The 13,877-nt window shown below is 31.6% G+C and overlaps 1 protein-coding gene across 2 annotated transcripts; it reads left to right on the top strand.

The window, feature by feature from the left end:
• Positions 1–2,639: 2,639 nt before the first annotated feature.
• On the top strand, positions 2,640–10,124 carry LOC137813641 (uncharacterized protein At2g33490-like). 2 transcript variants are annotated; one of them, XM_068615999.1, is made up of 11 exons: positions 2,640–3,114; positions 3,514–3,586; positions 4,393–4,467; positions 4,579–4,640; positions 4,740–4,808; positions 7,058–7,086; positions 7,162–7,369; positions 7,464–7,703; positions 7,947–8,000; positions 8,288–9,221; positions 9,773–10,124. In XM_068615999.1, the coding sequence occupies exons 1-11, from the start codon at positions 3,001–3,003 to the stop codon at positions 9,790–9,792; spliced, it is 1,878 nt and encodes a 625-aa protein (XP_068472100.1). In that variant the 5' UTR covers positions 2,640–3,000; the 3' UTR covers positions 9,793–10,124. The 2 variants fall into 2 exon arrangements, with proteins under 2 accessions (XP_068472100.1, XP_068472101.1); XM_068616000.1 differs by having other exon boundaries at positions 2,663–3,114; positions 9,782–10,124.
• The last annotated feature ends 3,753 nt before the right edge of the window (positions 10,125–13,877 follow it).

Genomic DNA, 13,877 nt, shown 5'->3' with positions numbered 1-13,877 from the left:
AAGCTCTTCAAGAGAAGGTATTGTGTCCCTTAAGCTACCATAATCCTAGTTAAGCTAACTTAACTATGGTGAAGGTTAAAAGCTTGAAGGTGGTTGTCCATGCTTAAGAAGGAGCTCTAGAAACTCTTGCTTGAGTGTCAAGTGAGGATTTCTAGAGTGTCTTTGAGTTATTTTTATCTTACTCTAGAAATGACCTAGAAATGCAAGGCCTAAAAAAATCTCTACTCTACTTTCTACTTTTTGTACAAGCTAAAACAAAGATTTATTTTGCTGAGGTTGTTCTTCTGCTCTTAGCTAAGTATATGATGGCCTAAGAAGTGAGGATGGTCCTCCATCATTAAAGGTAATATCATCTTGATATAATCTGACTAAAGAGAATTTAGTATTTAGTATTCGATTTTAATAGTTTCACAACCCATCAAACTTATGCTTCATTATGTATATGAGTGTTTGTATGGTGTTCAAAATGGTATGTGAAAACCTAATCTGTTTGAACCTTTTGTGAAAATATCACGTTTATTATTTTAAGTACAATATAAATAAGGAAAGATTATTAGAGAAAAATCCAAAAACCCATATTTTAATTAAGTATCACTCAACAACAAAGTATGAAACATGATCATTCTTTGTTTGTAAGACGAAATACTTTCTTTTAAAATAGATAATGTAAGACACACATATTTTGTCAGATAGATTATATAACACTTTGCAATATTTTTTCATCTGATAAGCATGCTTAGATGATATGCACATAGTCTTAAGCTACTGTTGTACTTCACAAAAATCTCTTTATGCTTAATTTGTGTTGTAGAGAATGTTCTCTTCCTTTATTTGCCAAGATGATCCGTAAAAGCATGTGTCACGTCAATTATCTCTTGGAAAATGGGTTAAAGTTGTCATGCTTCAACAACTGCTTGATACATGTTTTATCAACTCTAGAAAAAATTACCTAACCAGTATGGTTAAATGCTTTACACAATTTCAATTAAAGGCACTCTGATTAAGGACCAATAAGTTCTACTAACTATCGAGATGTTGCTTCAAGAGGAGAACAACATTCAATCATGCATAGAGCACATTTAATGCATCCTCTATGTTCAAGTTACTCAAATGTAAGACCATATTGAGTTAAAGTTGTTCAACAACCAGAAAAGGATTTGTAATGACTCTTTTTTTCAACTTTTATATATAGAAAAGTAAAAGAACTATGATTTGAAAAGGGCCAAAAACATTGTTACAATTTTTGTGTGACCTAAGAAGCTTCATAAGAACATTGTTGTGTTCATTAAAAACTAGTATAGTGCATTAACCTTGTCAAAGACGTGCTACCATTTCTAGTGAGCAAACCACGTGATCTTTTATATCGCATCTTAAAAAAATCTTTGTCTTAGCTAGTAGTGACCATGTTAAAGAATACTTGGTGGATTAGTCAGGAGTGATTACATTCCAAAAAAATACTTGGTGGATTAACCAAGAGTGGCTACATTCCAAAAAAATACTTGGTGGATTAGCTAAGAGTGACTAAGTGCTTAAAGAATACTTTATGGGTTAGTCAAGAGTGACTAAGTTCCATAATACTCAACGAGTTAGCCAATAGTGACTATATTCGAAAGTATAATTGTGTTGTAACTTGCAACGTTAATCTGCATATTGAAACTCAATCAGTTGATTGAGAACTAGATGTAGTTTAGGCTATCGTTCAAACTAGTATAAAAATCTAAAAGTAAATTCTTTCTTCTATTATCTTGTTAAAATTGTACGTTATTACATATGTGCTAACTTAAGATAGAAAATTTTTTAAACTAAGATTTTGAAGGTCTTTAGCAAATCATCTATCAAGTTAAAAACTATCATCTGATTGTGCTTCATCAAACGATATTTGCAAAAATTTACACAATATTTTAAAACACAATTTAACCTTCACTATTATGTTTTGAACTATTTTCAAGTAAATTATTAGATGCAAATACACTCCTAATGATAATTTCATTTTAGTTCTTTAAAAAAAACTAAAAAATAATTTAATATATGTAAATATGATTTTTGAAAAAGAAAATTATCTTTCCAAATTAGTCTTTTAAGTTTTTTAAAATTTGGCCAATCTGAGGAATTTTCAAAAGAAATTATACTACTGTTTGCACACTTATACTATGACGTCAGCTTAACATATATTATTTTTAAAAACTCAGTCGTATGGCAAGTGTATCTCATGACAAATGAGGTATTTTATAATTAATGGGCTTTTATGAGATGCGTGAGTGTGTAATGTTTCTTTCACATATGTGTTATTTTGATTTCCTAATGGCGTCATGTAATTTAATGATGGATTATTTCAATGTAACGAAACAGTTTTAATCACACTTAAGTATAAAACAAATTACACCATGTAAATTTTCTTAATTTACGTGATGTATCGAAAACACTTAGTGTGAAAATATTTAACTACAGAAACAGATTCTAAGTGTGACTATAGTTGATTAAGAAGTTGCAACCAGAAATTAATTTAGAGATGAATTAAATAGTTCCTTAAGGCTAAAAGCATGGTTGAAATTGAAAAATGAAGAGTTCCATAAAAGTGGAGAATAGTAATTGATTTAAAAAAGGTATGAATTAAAATTGTAGGTTTAGAAAAATATAAAGGAGGAGAGGAAGCAGACACACGTGTAGTGAGGTGTGGAAACGTGCGGGGTTCTGGGGTTAGGCTTAGGGGCGTGACGTTGGACTGATGCCGTCTCTCGTTTCCTTATTTCGCATCTCTCTCTTTCTCTCTCTCTCTTGCTGTCTGATCTGCCTCTCTTCTTCTTCTTCTTCTTCTTCCCTTTCCTTCCCTTCTTTTGACCCACCTTCTCTCCCTTCTGCTACTTCAATGTCTTTCACTCTCCTCAATCCATTCCCACACTTTTCTTCTCTCTTTCACCCTTAAGATTCTCTCCCAATTCACACCCAAACATAAACACAAAACAAACCCTCTTTCCCCCTTCGACCCTCCTAGGGTGCAAAATGAAGTCCTCGCTCAGCAAGTTGAAGAAAATTGCACTTCACAAGACCGTTTCCAAGGACAAAAGGGACTTTCACCCCACCGTTAAGTTCCACGAACTCGCTCTTGCTGCCAAGGTTCTTCCCCCACTCTACCTTACTTTTTCAACCTTATTATTATTATTAATATTATTATTATTATTATTATTATCATTGTGGAATAAATAAGTATTTTCTTCGTTGCGCCTTGGGATGTCCCTTTTGCAATTATTGTTTTTGTCGCGACGATGATCGGTTGTTGTCAATGACGGAACGCGGGGGAGTTTGTTCTGGAGATGACACGTGGACAGTGTGTTTTTTCGATGGGAAATTGGTTCTTTTAGTGCTGGTTTTAATTTGTTTTATTGTAGTAGGAGTTACAGGCTTTGGGTGTCGAAAAAGTGTGTGATAATGGTGATTTTGAGAAAAATGTTGAACGATCTCGTTTCTGGCTTGTTCGTTGTAGTGTTTGTTAAGGGTTTTCTCCCCTTTTTTCAGGACATGCAAGATATGAGAGACTGCTACGATAGCCTGCTTTCTGCAGCTGCTGCTACACAAAACAGTGCTTATGGTAATGTATATACACACTTCTACTGTATCCCAAGCTTCTAATGTATCCCTTTTTTCTCCCCTTTTTTCACACTTCTAATGTATCCCAAGCTTTTGAATTGGTTGTGCATTTTGTTATCTGTCCAAATTGTTTAGGTCACAAATTAAAAGTGCACACACACACATTTCATTTACTTGTCATATACAATGTCTCCAACAATTCTAGATACATGTTTGCATTTCGAGTTGCCGCAGATCATCCTGGCTGGTCTTTTTCACTATCCGTAGTAGAGAATACGCATTCATTTGATTTTCATTTGTATTCTTGTTTAGTTTCTCTGTGATGGAATGAGCTTTTGAGTTAGGATTTAGTTTTTTGCTGACTCGGTAGTGAGTCACTTAGCATAGGTGTATAATATATCACCTCTCTGTAATTTACATTCTAATAATCAGATTACATTTTCCTCTTTCTTCCATTTATTTCTTTCTCTTAGCAAAATTTATTAATCCATAAAGTCTATGTCCAATTCCAAAATAGGGAAATAGCTTATAATGCTGAACTTGCTCACCTTCCCTCTACCTTCTTATTCTTATTGAATTTTTTTTTGTTGTGACCACCTTTCATGTATTGTGAGATAGCATCCTTGAGGTATTTGAAAATATCATGGTCTCCACTCTAGGACGTCTTGTCTCTTACCGCCTATTCACTGTATTATATTTACTGATCATTTGAAAAGGAGTTGTCCAGTTAGTTTCTTTAGATGAGTTTTGCTGCCTTGAAAATGTTAAAAGTTGGTAGCATATCCTTTATTGTGTTATGTGTTCCAGAATTTGCTGAGTCGCTGCAGGAAATGGGTACTTGTCTTTTGGAGAAAACTGCCTTAAATGATGATGAAGAAAGTGGTGAGTGGGTAAACATTTGATGACTGCCCTCTCCAAGCTCCTTAGCCTCTTTGCTAGTTGATTTAAACCATGTATAGTCTCATTGTTATAGTTGTTATGAACTGTATGCAGGTAAAGTTTTGGGGATGCTTGGAAGTGTGCAGCTTGACCTTCAGAAGCTTGTTGATAGCTATGTGAGCCTTTATTTGGGTGTAACCTTTTTTATTTCCTTGCTTCTTAGCATTGTTTATTTACAAAATGTTTACTATGATTCTACCCTTTCTGTCTGTCAGCGTTCTCACATTGTACTGACAATAACCAATCCATCGGAGTCTCTTCTTAATGAACTACGAACCGTTGAGGTATGTTTATGTATTTATTTTTTTGACTGATTCATCTATCATTATAAAGCACCCAATGGCCTGGCTGGGCTCTACCATGCACCACTTCTGTACTCATTGTTTTCCATGTTTCCCTTGTTTAGTTTGTTACACTTTTATTTTAATGTTACTGGAAAATGCAGTTTCCTATCAGCACAGACCAGAATGCAATTTGAGCAATGCTTGGCAATTATAATGCTTTGCAGGGGTGATTCTAAAATCTCATCCCCTTACGATTATATATGGTTGGTTATCAAGTATTTGTAATCTTCAATTTGATTAGACGGACATTTTGAACCTCCAGAATGTATTAAATTGTTGATAGAAATTCTGGATCAAACCTGAATTTTAGTCCAGCAAGAACAATGCATTGACCGAAGTCCTTTTAGAGTCTTTCTCTTAAACACACTCAGTACAAACTACCTACTAAATACAGAAACACCAGTCAGCAACTATCACACAAGCCCATAAATGCTTGGTGCTTAAATTGCTGCCTAAAGATGCAATTTTAGGCCTATACTAACGGTGCATCTAGATGAGAGGAGAGAAAAAACAGATAATATACGTTGTTTGTTTTGTTGAAGAGAAAATAAAGGGAAAAATCTACTTTTAGGAAAAAAAATTCAATTTATCTTTCCTTCCATTTTCTCTTCAATTCAAATTTCAACCTTTTCTTTCCTCCCAAACAGTGGGTAATGTTTCATATCTGTGACTACCTAAAGAGACTCTGTATAGTTAGTTGCCCTATCACGTTATATATGATGTTGAAACCACATCATGATTTCTTGTGGTGATCTTTTTTCGTGCTTAATGAATTATCTATTCTGGAGGAAATCTTGAGATTTATAGGTGCTCTCCTTATAGTGCTTAACTTTTGAAATTGTTGCAATAACACTTTTTTACCTAACTGAGATCTCCGTGTGGACGATTGATTGTTGCCTTATAACACAAAGACAGTGTCATTGTTTTCACACATCCATTGGTTGGTTGTTCTGTAAATCTGACTATTTCTTGTTCTCACACCCATCCATGCATCACATATGACACATTTAAACTATATTCACATGGAGTTTGTGGACTGATGTTTTGAAAAGTTGTTAGGTTCTGCATGCTGCAAAATATTGTTGTGGAAAAACTGTAAAACATGTTTCTCTAAATCTAATAATGTGTTTTAAAGCTGCTATAGATAAAAGGATTTGCGCAAAGCTGTAGGTTCAACTAAAAAGTTCAGTCATACCTACTTATAAGATGTTAGGATCTCATGGCAAAGGATGAGAAATTGTCCTGGATTAGAAGTATGGGATTTTAGTATTTTGTGGTTTATGAGGCTGTTGGCTCTCCAACTTTCCAACTACAATGGCTAGTCTTTGTGGTGTGATTCTCCCAATGATACTCATTATTCCATTCTTCCAGTAAATCTTGTTACATTTGACAGTTCATTAACGTGGTCAATCAACTTATTAAGCATGTAAGATTTCAAAAATCATGGATATTAATAAATATATCCAATAAAGTAATTTGAAAACATTGAAAACCCTCCGTGCCTCAGATAGAGAATGTGACTATTAAAGCATAGTGAAATGGACAGGATTTTATATCTTAACTGGTTTATGACAGTGTTATCAATAGCTGACTGTCAAAAAGCCAAATGTCCACTATATCATATAGCAGATAGGGACATAGGCAACTAGTGGAATATTCATAGAGGTTGAAATAAATCAATTATATATGCATAAAAAAATTTATACGAACAAAATAAGCTTATGTTTCTGACTTATTGCAATGAAAAATACTGTAAGGTTATGGATTTCATGCATTTGAAGTTGACTAGTTGTCAGTGGATGATTTGCTAGTTATTGTACTTGTATGCAAGAGATTTGAGGCTTTGTAATAATGGAGATTGAACCTGAACTGACTAAGGTGCAGGACTATAGAAGTATTGCAAAACTTAAAGAGGAAGGAAAAATGAGTATTTTGAAGTTTTTGCCTTCTCTTATTTTAAGCCGACTTTTACATAATGTTTTCTTTACAAATCTCTAGTCTGAGATTTAAAAAACTGTCCATTTTTCATTTTTTCTAACACTATATAATATATATAGATTGCCTTGTCTAGAAAGAACAGCGGTCAAGGAATTTGGAACTATAGTGACTTTGCTGCTGTATAAAATATATTTAATGTAGAACTGTAAATTGTCTTGTTACATCTCAATGCCTATCTATTCCTCATGCAGGACATGAAGCGACAATGTGATGAAAAAAGGTTTGTCTTTATGCAACTTCTATTGTTTTCCTCATCATCATGTGATGTTTCCTGAATCTGTTGTGTTGCCTCCAGAGAGGTTTATGAATACATGAGTGCCCAACAGAAAGAGAAAGGAAAGTCAAAGAGTGGTAAAGGTGAAAGTATCACCTTACAGCAGTTGCAGGCAGCTCATGATGACTATGAAGAAGAAGCAACACTCTGTGCCTTCCGATTAAAATCACTGAAGCAAGGCCAGTCACGTAGTCTCCTAACACAAGCAGCACGTCACCATGCTGCTCAGGTTTTCTTGAACACATTTTTCCTCATTCAAATCTTTTATCCTTTCTTCTGCATGGTCTTGATGCATGTTTCCTCTTGTTCTGCTTTCAATATAGTTGAATTTCTTTCGGAAAGGACTTAAATCACTAGAGGCGGTTGAACCACATGTCAGGATGGTTGCTGAACGACAACATATTGATTACCAATTCAGTGGCCTTGAGGATGATGCTGGTGAAGATGGTAATAATGATGACAGTAATGATTTTGATGTCATTGAAGGCGGTGAGCTGAGTTTTGACTACAGATCAAATAAGCAAGGGCCATATATTGTTTCCACATCACCAAACTCATCAGAGGTAGGAATTTTGTATTACTAAACTTGAATGGTTTTTAAAGCATTAGTGCATATTGAACTTTATTATTATTGCTTATTCACTTTTTTTAATTTAAAACGTTGCTAGAGCTTGTCAGACATGTCATTTTACTTGTTTGTGTCTACCATCTATACCTTGCTACAAATTTAAAATATAATATCCTTATTTTTTCAGAATCTGAATTACAAATTTCACTTATCATAATCGTTTGCCATGTATTGCTAGGTGGAAGAAGTAGGTCGATCTTATGTTCGAGCTTCAACCCCAGAAACTGCAGAGGTATTTTTCACTACTACCTTGCTATATTAATTGAAGCTTTTTGATTTAAATCTTAAATTAACTCTAAAGAAAAATCTAGGCCAATTAGCACCTTAATGTGTCACCGAGAAGGAATAAAGATCACAAATCAAGTTTAATTATGTGCTAAATGATTTAAAGACATAGATTTAGAATGTAATTATGATGTTCTAACCGTTGCCTCAGTCTAACAGGTGATCACTTTAGATTGATTCTTTAATTTTACTTAGATTATCCTCTAATACTTCTATTAACTTGCATTCTGGCAGACAAGTCTAGACAAGAACCAAGGGGATTTTAAAGTTTCAAATAGAGTCGGCAGTTATTCAGCTCCAATACTTGCAGAAAAGAAATTTGACCCTGCTGAAAAAGTAAGACAACTTATTGCATCATCTGCAGCAAAGTCTAATGCATATGTTCTTCCTACACCACTTAACATCAAAGAAACCAAAAGTAGCTCAGCCCCCCGCACAAGTGCAAGTGGATCTTTCCATAATTTGTGGCATTCTTCCCCTCTAGATGAAAAAAAGAATGAGAAAGATATTGATAGTAAATTGTCAGAACCGACTATCCATAGAGCTCACTCTGTTCTCAAAGAAAGTAACAGTGATACTACGTCCATCCAGTTACCACGCCCTTCAGCAGATGGATTCTCACTTCCACAAGTTGATGTCTTCAATGCTTCTGATACTAAGAAAATAAAGATACAAACCTATTCTGGTCCATTGACTAATAAACCATTGTCAGTAAAACCTATTTCTGGGGGTTTTCCACGTTTACCTGTGCCGCAGCCTTCATCTCCAAAAGCATCTCCCAATGCTTCACCTCCCCTTGTTTCTTCACCCAGGATAAGTGAGCTTCATGAACTTCCTAGACCTCCTGGTAGCAAGCCAGTGAAATCTTCTCGAGTGGGTCACTCTGCCCCATTAGTATTTAAAAATCCAGAGGTTGTCGTGGCTAATAAATTTTCTTCAGTTATATCCAGTGTAGCATCTCCACTCCCAACACCACCAATAGTCTCTCGGAGTTTTTCTATACCTTCCAGTGGTCAGAGGGCTATGACATTAAATGTTTCAAATACTAAGTATTTGGATAGTCCCCAAGTTTCAAAGGTTGATAAAGCTCCATCACCTCCACTTACACCCATGTCTCAGAGAGTCTCTAGTATACCTGATCTGGCTTCTCACTCCAGTGAAATCCAAGGTAAGAAGATACAAATTGTTGTAGTTGTTATTATTGTAATTTTTATAAATTTGGATATGTTTGTCTTCATATAATAACTTTTGTGTAAATTTGGATATGCTTTCCAAATAGATAATAGTTTATAGGGTCTGTTTGGACTAACATCTCCAAGAAAACTTTCAGGAGAGGAAAATAAGAAGAAAAATTGAAATTGACTTTTACATAAGTTAGTAACTTATGCCCGGTCGACTTTGTAAAAGTTCTCTTATATATCTTCTCCAAATTTTTATTTTTAACTTGCATAAGCTAATTTTAATTTACGTTGAAATCAATCTCATTTTTTTTTCTTCATATTTTTTTCTCCTTAAAGTCATTGGGGTGAAGTTCGTGGAATCAGTTCCATGACTGTTGTTTTTAACGTGATTTTACATAGTTTAAGTACAAGCATCCTTTGTCTATTATGTGGTCTATGGAGTGTGTTTAACATCAACATTTTTCTGTTATTCTCATTTATGGTATACCTTGTCAGTTTCATCTTGATGAAAAACAAATGTGAGTATGAGGTTTTTCAGTGGATGCAGGTGGGAGCTAAATCTCATGGACACATGCCAAGGACTGAGTTCTGCTGAATGATTCTTAGTTCAAGTGTCTTTATTCTATATGCTTGTGGGAGCTAAATCCCTTGCGTTGTGGAGTTATAGGGGTTTTCCCGACAAAAGGTTCAGGCAAATATGTGTAAATATGTTGTTGATGTATTGTTTAGCTTCTCATCTCAATTTGTATCTATTATTTTTACTTTAACTAGTGATGATGAGAACTAAACTCTACATGATTGTCATTATAATGTGTTGTGTATATATTCGGATGAAAAATTTTGTTCACTTCTCCAAGTTCAACATGACGACAATGAAAGAACTTTAGCAAGAGAGTGAGATCCTTACCATTTTTTTTCACACTCCAGGTGCTCGATGTTTGAACTAGTTTCTAATTGCTGGCACTTATTTTCATTGGCATGAGCTAATTTGTCTTAATTTTAAGGTATTAAATCTTAGATTACTATTTGAGAAATGTTCTTTTCTTGTCACTTATCATATTTACAATTACCTTTTGTCCAGATGCACTCATTTCATTTGGGGCAGCAATTGAAGGTGCATATTATATTAGAATAAATAAAAAGCTGACTGGACTTGTGAGTCTGAACTACTTGAGTGGTTTCCGTTTGCTAGAATAGTTCTACGTTGTAGTTATTTGTAAAAAAATGATGTAAGTTGGTTGCTTGGACGGGAAATCTTGGCTTTTCTTGAACTCAACTATGGGTAATAGAGGATTGTACTGTAATCAGTAAAATTAGATCTTATTTCAATATTCAAATTCTTAAAGTCTATCAAAATGAAAGGATTGGAGAAGCAATTGGGAAAAATTAATGAAGCATTTCGGAAATTCAATTCTGTCCAGTGAGTTATTGAGGATTTATTTAGGGATTTTGAGAAATTGTGACATTAGGGTTTTGTTTGCTTCTATTAGAGTTCTGTTTGCTTCAATGAATGTGCTGTCGTGAACAAAGAAGCGAGGAAATATTAACTGTTTAGATTTAGGATTTTGTGAGAAAGAGAATGAGAGGATAAATATTCTCTCTTCTCATAAAAAATGAAAAGATAAGATGTAGAGGAAAAGTCACCTGTGTTATTTTCAAATTTATCTTAATTTATAGTAGTATTTTTATTTTTATTTTTTATTATGTAAGGTTTTTTAATATTAAAAAATAATATTTTTATTTATTTATATAAAATGTAATTTATTTTATAATTTTATAATATATGTTTAATATTTTAAGAAATTACTTGAATTTTTATTTTTATTTAATTTGTTGAATTTCTGTTTTTATTTAATTTATTGTGTTTATATTAATATATTTATGTGTATGATTATTATGTTTATGAGTTATAATTTATTTAATTATAATTTTTATGAAATTTTTTTCTATTGTTAATTATCTTATATTTTTTTTGTTGTGGTATTTTTTATTTTTTATCATTAGAGTTTTTAATATTAAAAATAATATTTTTATTTATTTATATAATATCTTATTTATTTTTAAATTTTATAATGTGTTTAATATTTTAAGAAATTATCTGAAATTTTTGTTTTTATTTAATTTGTTGAATACATATTTTTTTTGTTATAATTTTTATATTATATCTATTTACATTTAATATATATTTATTTATTTTAATTATAATTTTTAAATTTATGAATATGTTTTAAATAAATAAAAAACACATTTTATTATTAAATTTTTTTAATAGGTAAAGGTAAATTTGTAAAGTAACATTTGACACCTTTAAAAAAATTCAAAATTCTTTTACAACCATCACATCACTCACAAACTCCCATAAACTTTTCTTCCACACTAACATACCCCAATCTAAATATCATTATTTTCTTCACACTTTTTTCTCACATCCTCATACATCCAATCCTATAAGTAAAATATGATTGATTTGGTGTCACGAGATAGAAGTTTTAATCTTCCAATAGCTCTTTAAACATTAACCTACTCTGTAAGTTTGAAAGAGATGCATCAGTTATTATATTTAAAGCACTTAAGGTAGTTTAGTTATGACCGAAATTTTTACATTTAATTTATTTTGGTATTTTACTTTCACGCTAGAAAAAAAGCAAAAAAAAATAATAAAAGAATTTCTAGTAGTAATCTAAGCAACTACATTGGAAGTTTGAACCAAACAAATGAAAAAAAAATAAAGACAAGGAAACAAACAAATGAACCTTCTCTTATATATGTAACTCTCAAAACAACAAAGAGAAACAATTGAATCCCAAAAACCAGCAGCCGTAATAAAATGTAAAATCTTATGATATTGTTGTATATCATTATAATTATATGTAACTCTCAAAACAACAAAGAGGAACAATTGAATCCCGAAAACCAGTAGCCATAATAAAATGTAAAATCTTATGATATTGTTGTATATTATTATAATTATTTTTTCTTGAGTTAATTTGTTTTAAAGATCATCTTATTAAATTTCACTCTAACTTTAGGAGGACGTCTCACTTTTCTAGAAGTTTGAACTAATTCATCTTATATTTACTTAATGGTTCATCATTTTCTATTTTTTCAATTCATAATTTAGAGATTGAATCGGCTTCTTCTAAAAGAATACCAGTTGAGATAGATTCAACTGTATTTATTGACAAGATGGTTGGACATAAATATTAAACATCTTGTTCATCACCTAAAAGACACCGCAACTAATTTAGGACTTGTTATGATTTCACGAGTTCAATATTGTTTGTAAAAAAAATTGATTCCAAATTTAGTCCTCAGTTTTTTAAAACAATTTTAGCCCAGTGTTAATGTCATGAAAGTAAAATATATGTTTGTGAGTGTAAAATATGTTTGTGAGTGATCAATTACTTGTTTACATAAGATATAGTAGTTTTGTGAATTAACTTTAATTCATGTTATTTTGATGGATATATCATTTTGTTTAACAATTGAATAATATATTAACAGTGAACTAAAATGACTTAATTTTGAAAAATTAAGGGACTGAATCTGTAATTAAAATTTTATAGGGACCAAAATTGCACATTTATAAAATTATAGGAACCAGATAAATGTTTTTTTAAAATTTAAAATATCAACGCTAAAATGAATGGGTCTTTAATTTTTGTTTTCAAGAAAGGTGTTGAGTTTGGAAAAACCCTTACAAAGGAAAGTGGGGGCTTCAAATTGGTATCAACGTATACTTCAAATGTTCACTTTTCTTTTAGTGATATCAATTTTCATGAGAAAAAAAAAGTACACTTTTCATACCGATATAAAATTCTTATTTTTAATTCATATAAAACTTTGTTTATTTTAAAAAGAGGATGAAGAAAAGTGTCATTCTCTTTATCAAGAGTGTTGATAAAGAAGCTTAAAATTAGAAGATTTGATAATTCCAACTACTATCTGGAAGTTGACGGTGATCTTCTTTAAGCGTTTAATTTTGATTTTGAGTTGTAATTATTGTGTTTGTAGAAAAGTCACTTTTAGGCGCCTTTTCCATGTTTAAATTTGGTTGTAAGTTTCTAATGATTAAACATATTTTAATCTATTAAAATATTGTTTAAGTTGCTGGAAATGCAAAGAAAAAAGTTTTAAAAACATATTTTAATCTATTAATTTGACTTCAACTGTTTATGCTACAAAGTTCTTTCTATTTTAATTGATTAAAATTAATAATTTTCATGGATTAAAAACTTACATTAATTCATTAAAAATAGTCTTTTGGCTATACAGGTTGATTTGATGGATTAAAATATATTTTATAGCTATCAACTGTGTATAACACCAATCTCAAGCTATGTTTAAGGATTTGGTTTGAGAAAGTTTCAAAACTATTATTAAATCTTGAATAGAGTCTATAGAAGGAGGAAACGCTTCATTATTTCATCTATAAGACAAATTGGTTCTCTTAATTACTTTTAAGATCAATTTTGCACCTTTCTTTCTCATTTTTAAAATTTTTTCAAGTATATGCTAATTTTTCTAATTTCTTATATTGTCAAGTGGTCAATATGTTTTCTTTAATAAATGTTAAACTAGTTATTCGGGTTTATAAAATAAAAATAAATTCCTCTTAATATAATATAGGGTCAACATAAGCT

This window comes from Phaseolus vulgaris, chromosome 1 (genome assembly GCF_000499845.2).
Source record: "Phaseolus vulgaris cultivar G19833 chromosome 1, P. vulgaris v2.0, whole genome shotgun sequence".
Taxonomy (NCBI): domain Eukaryota; kingdom Viridiplantae; phylum Streptophyta; class Magnoliopsida; order Fabales; family Fabaceae; genus Phaseolus; species Phaseolus vulgaris.
Note: the sequence above shows the minus strand (reverse complement) of the source record. Positions and strands in the feature narration are given on the sequence as shown.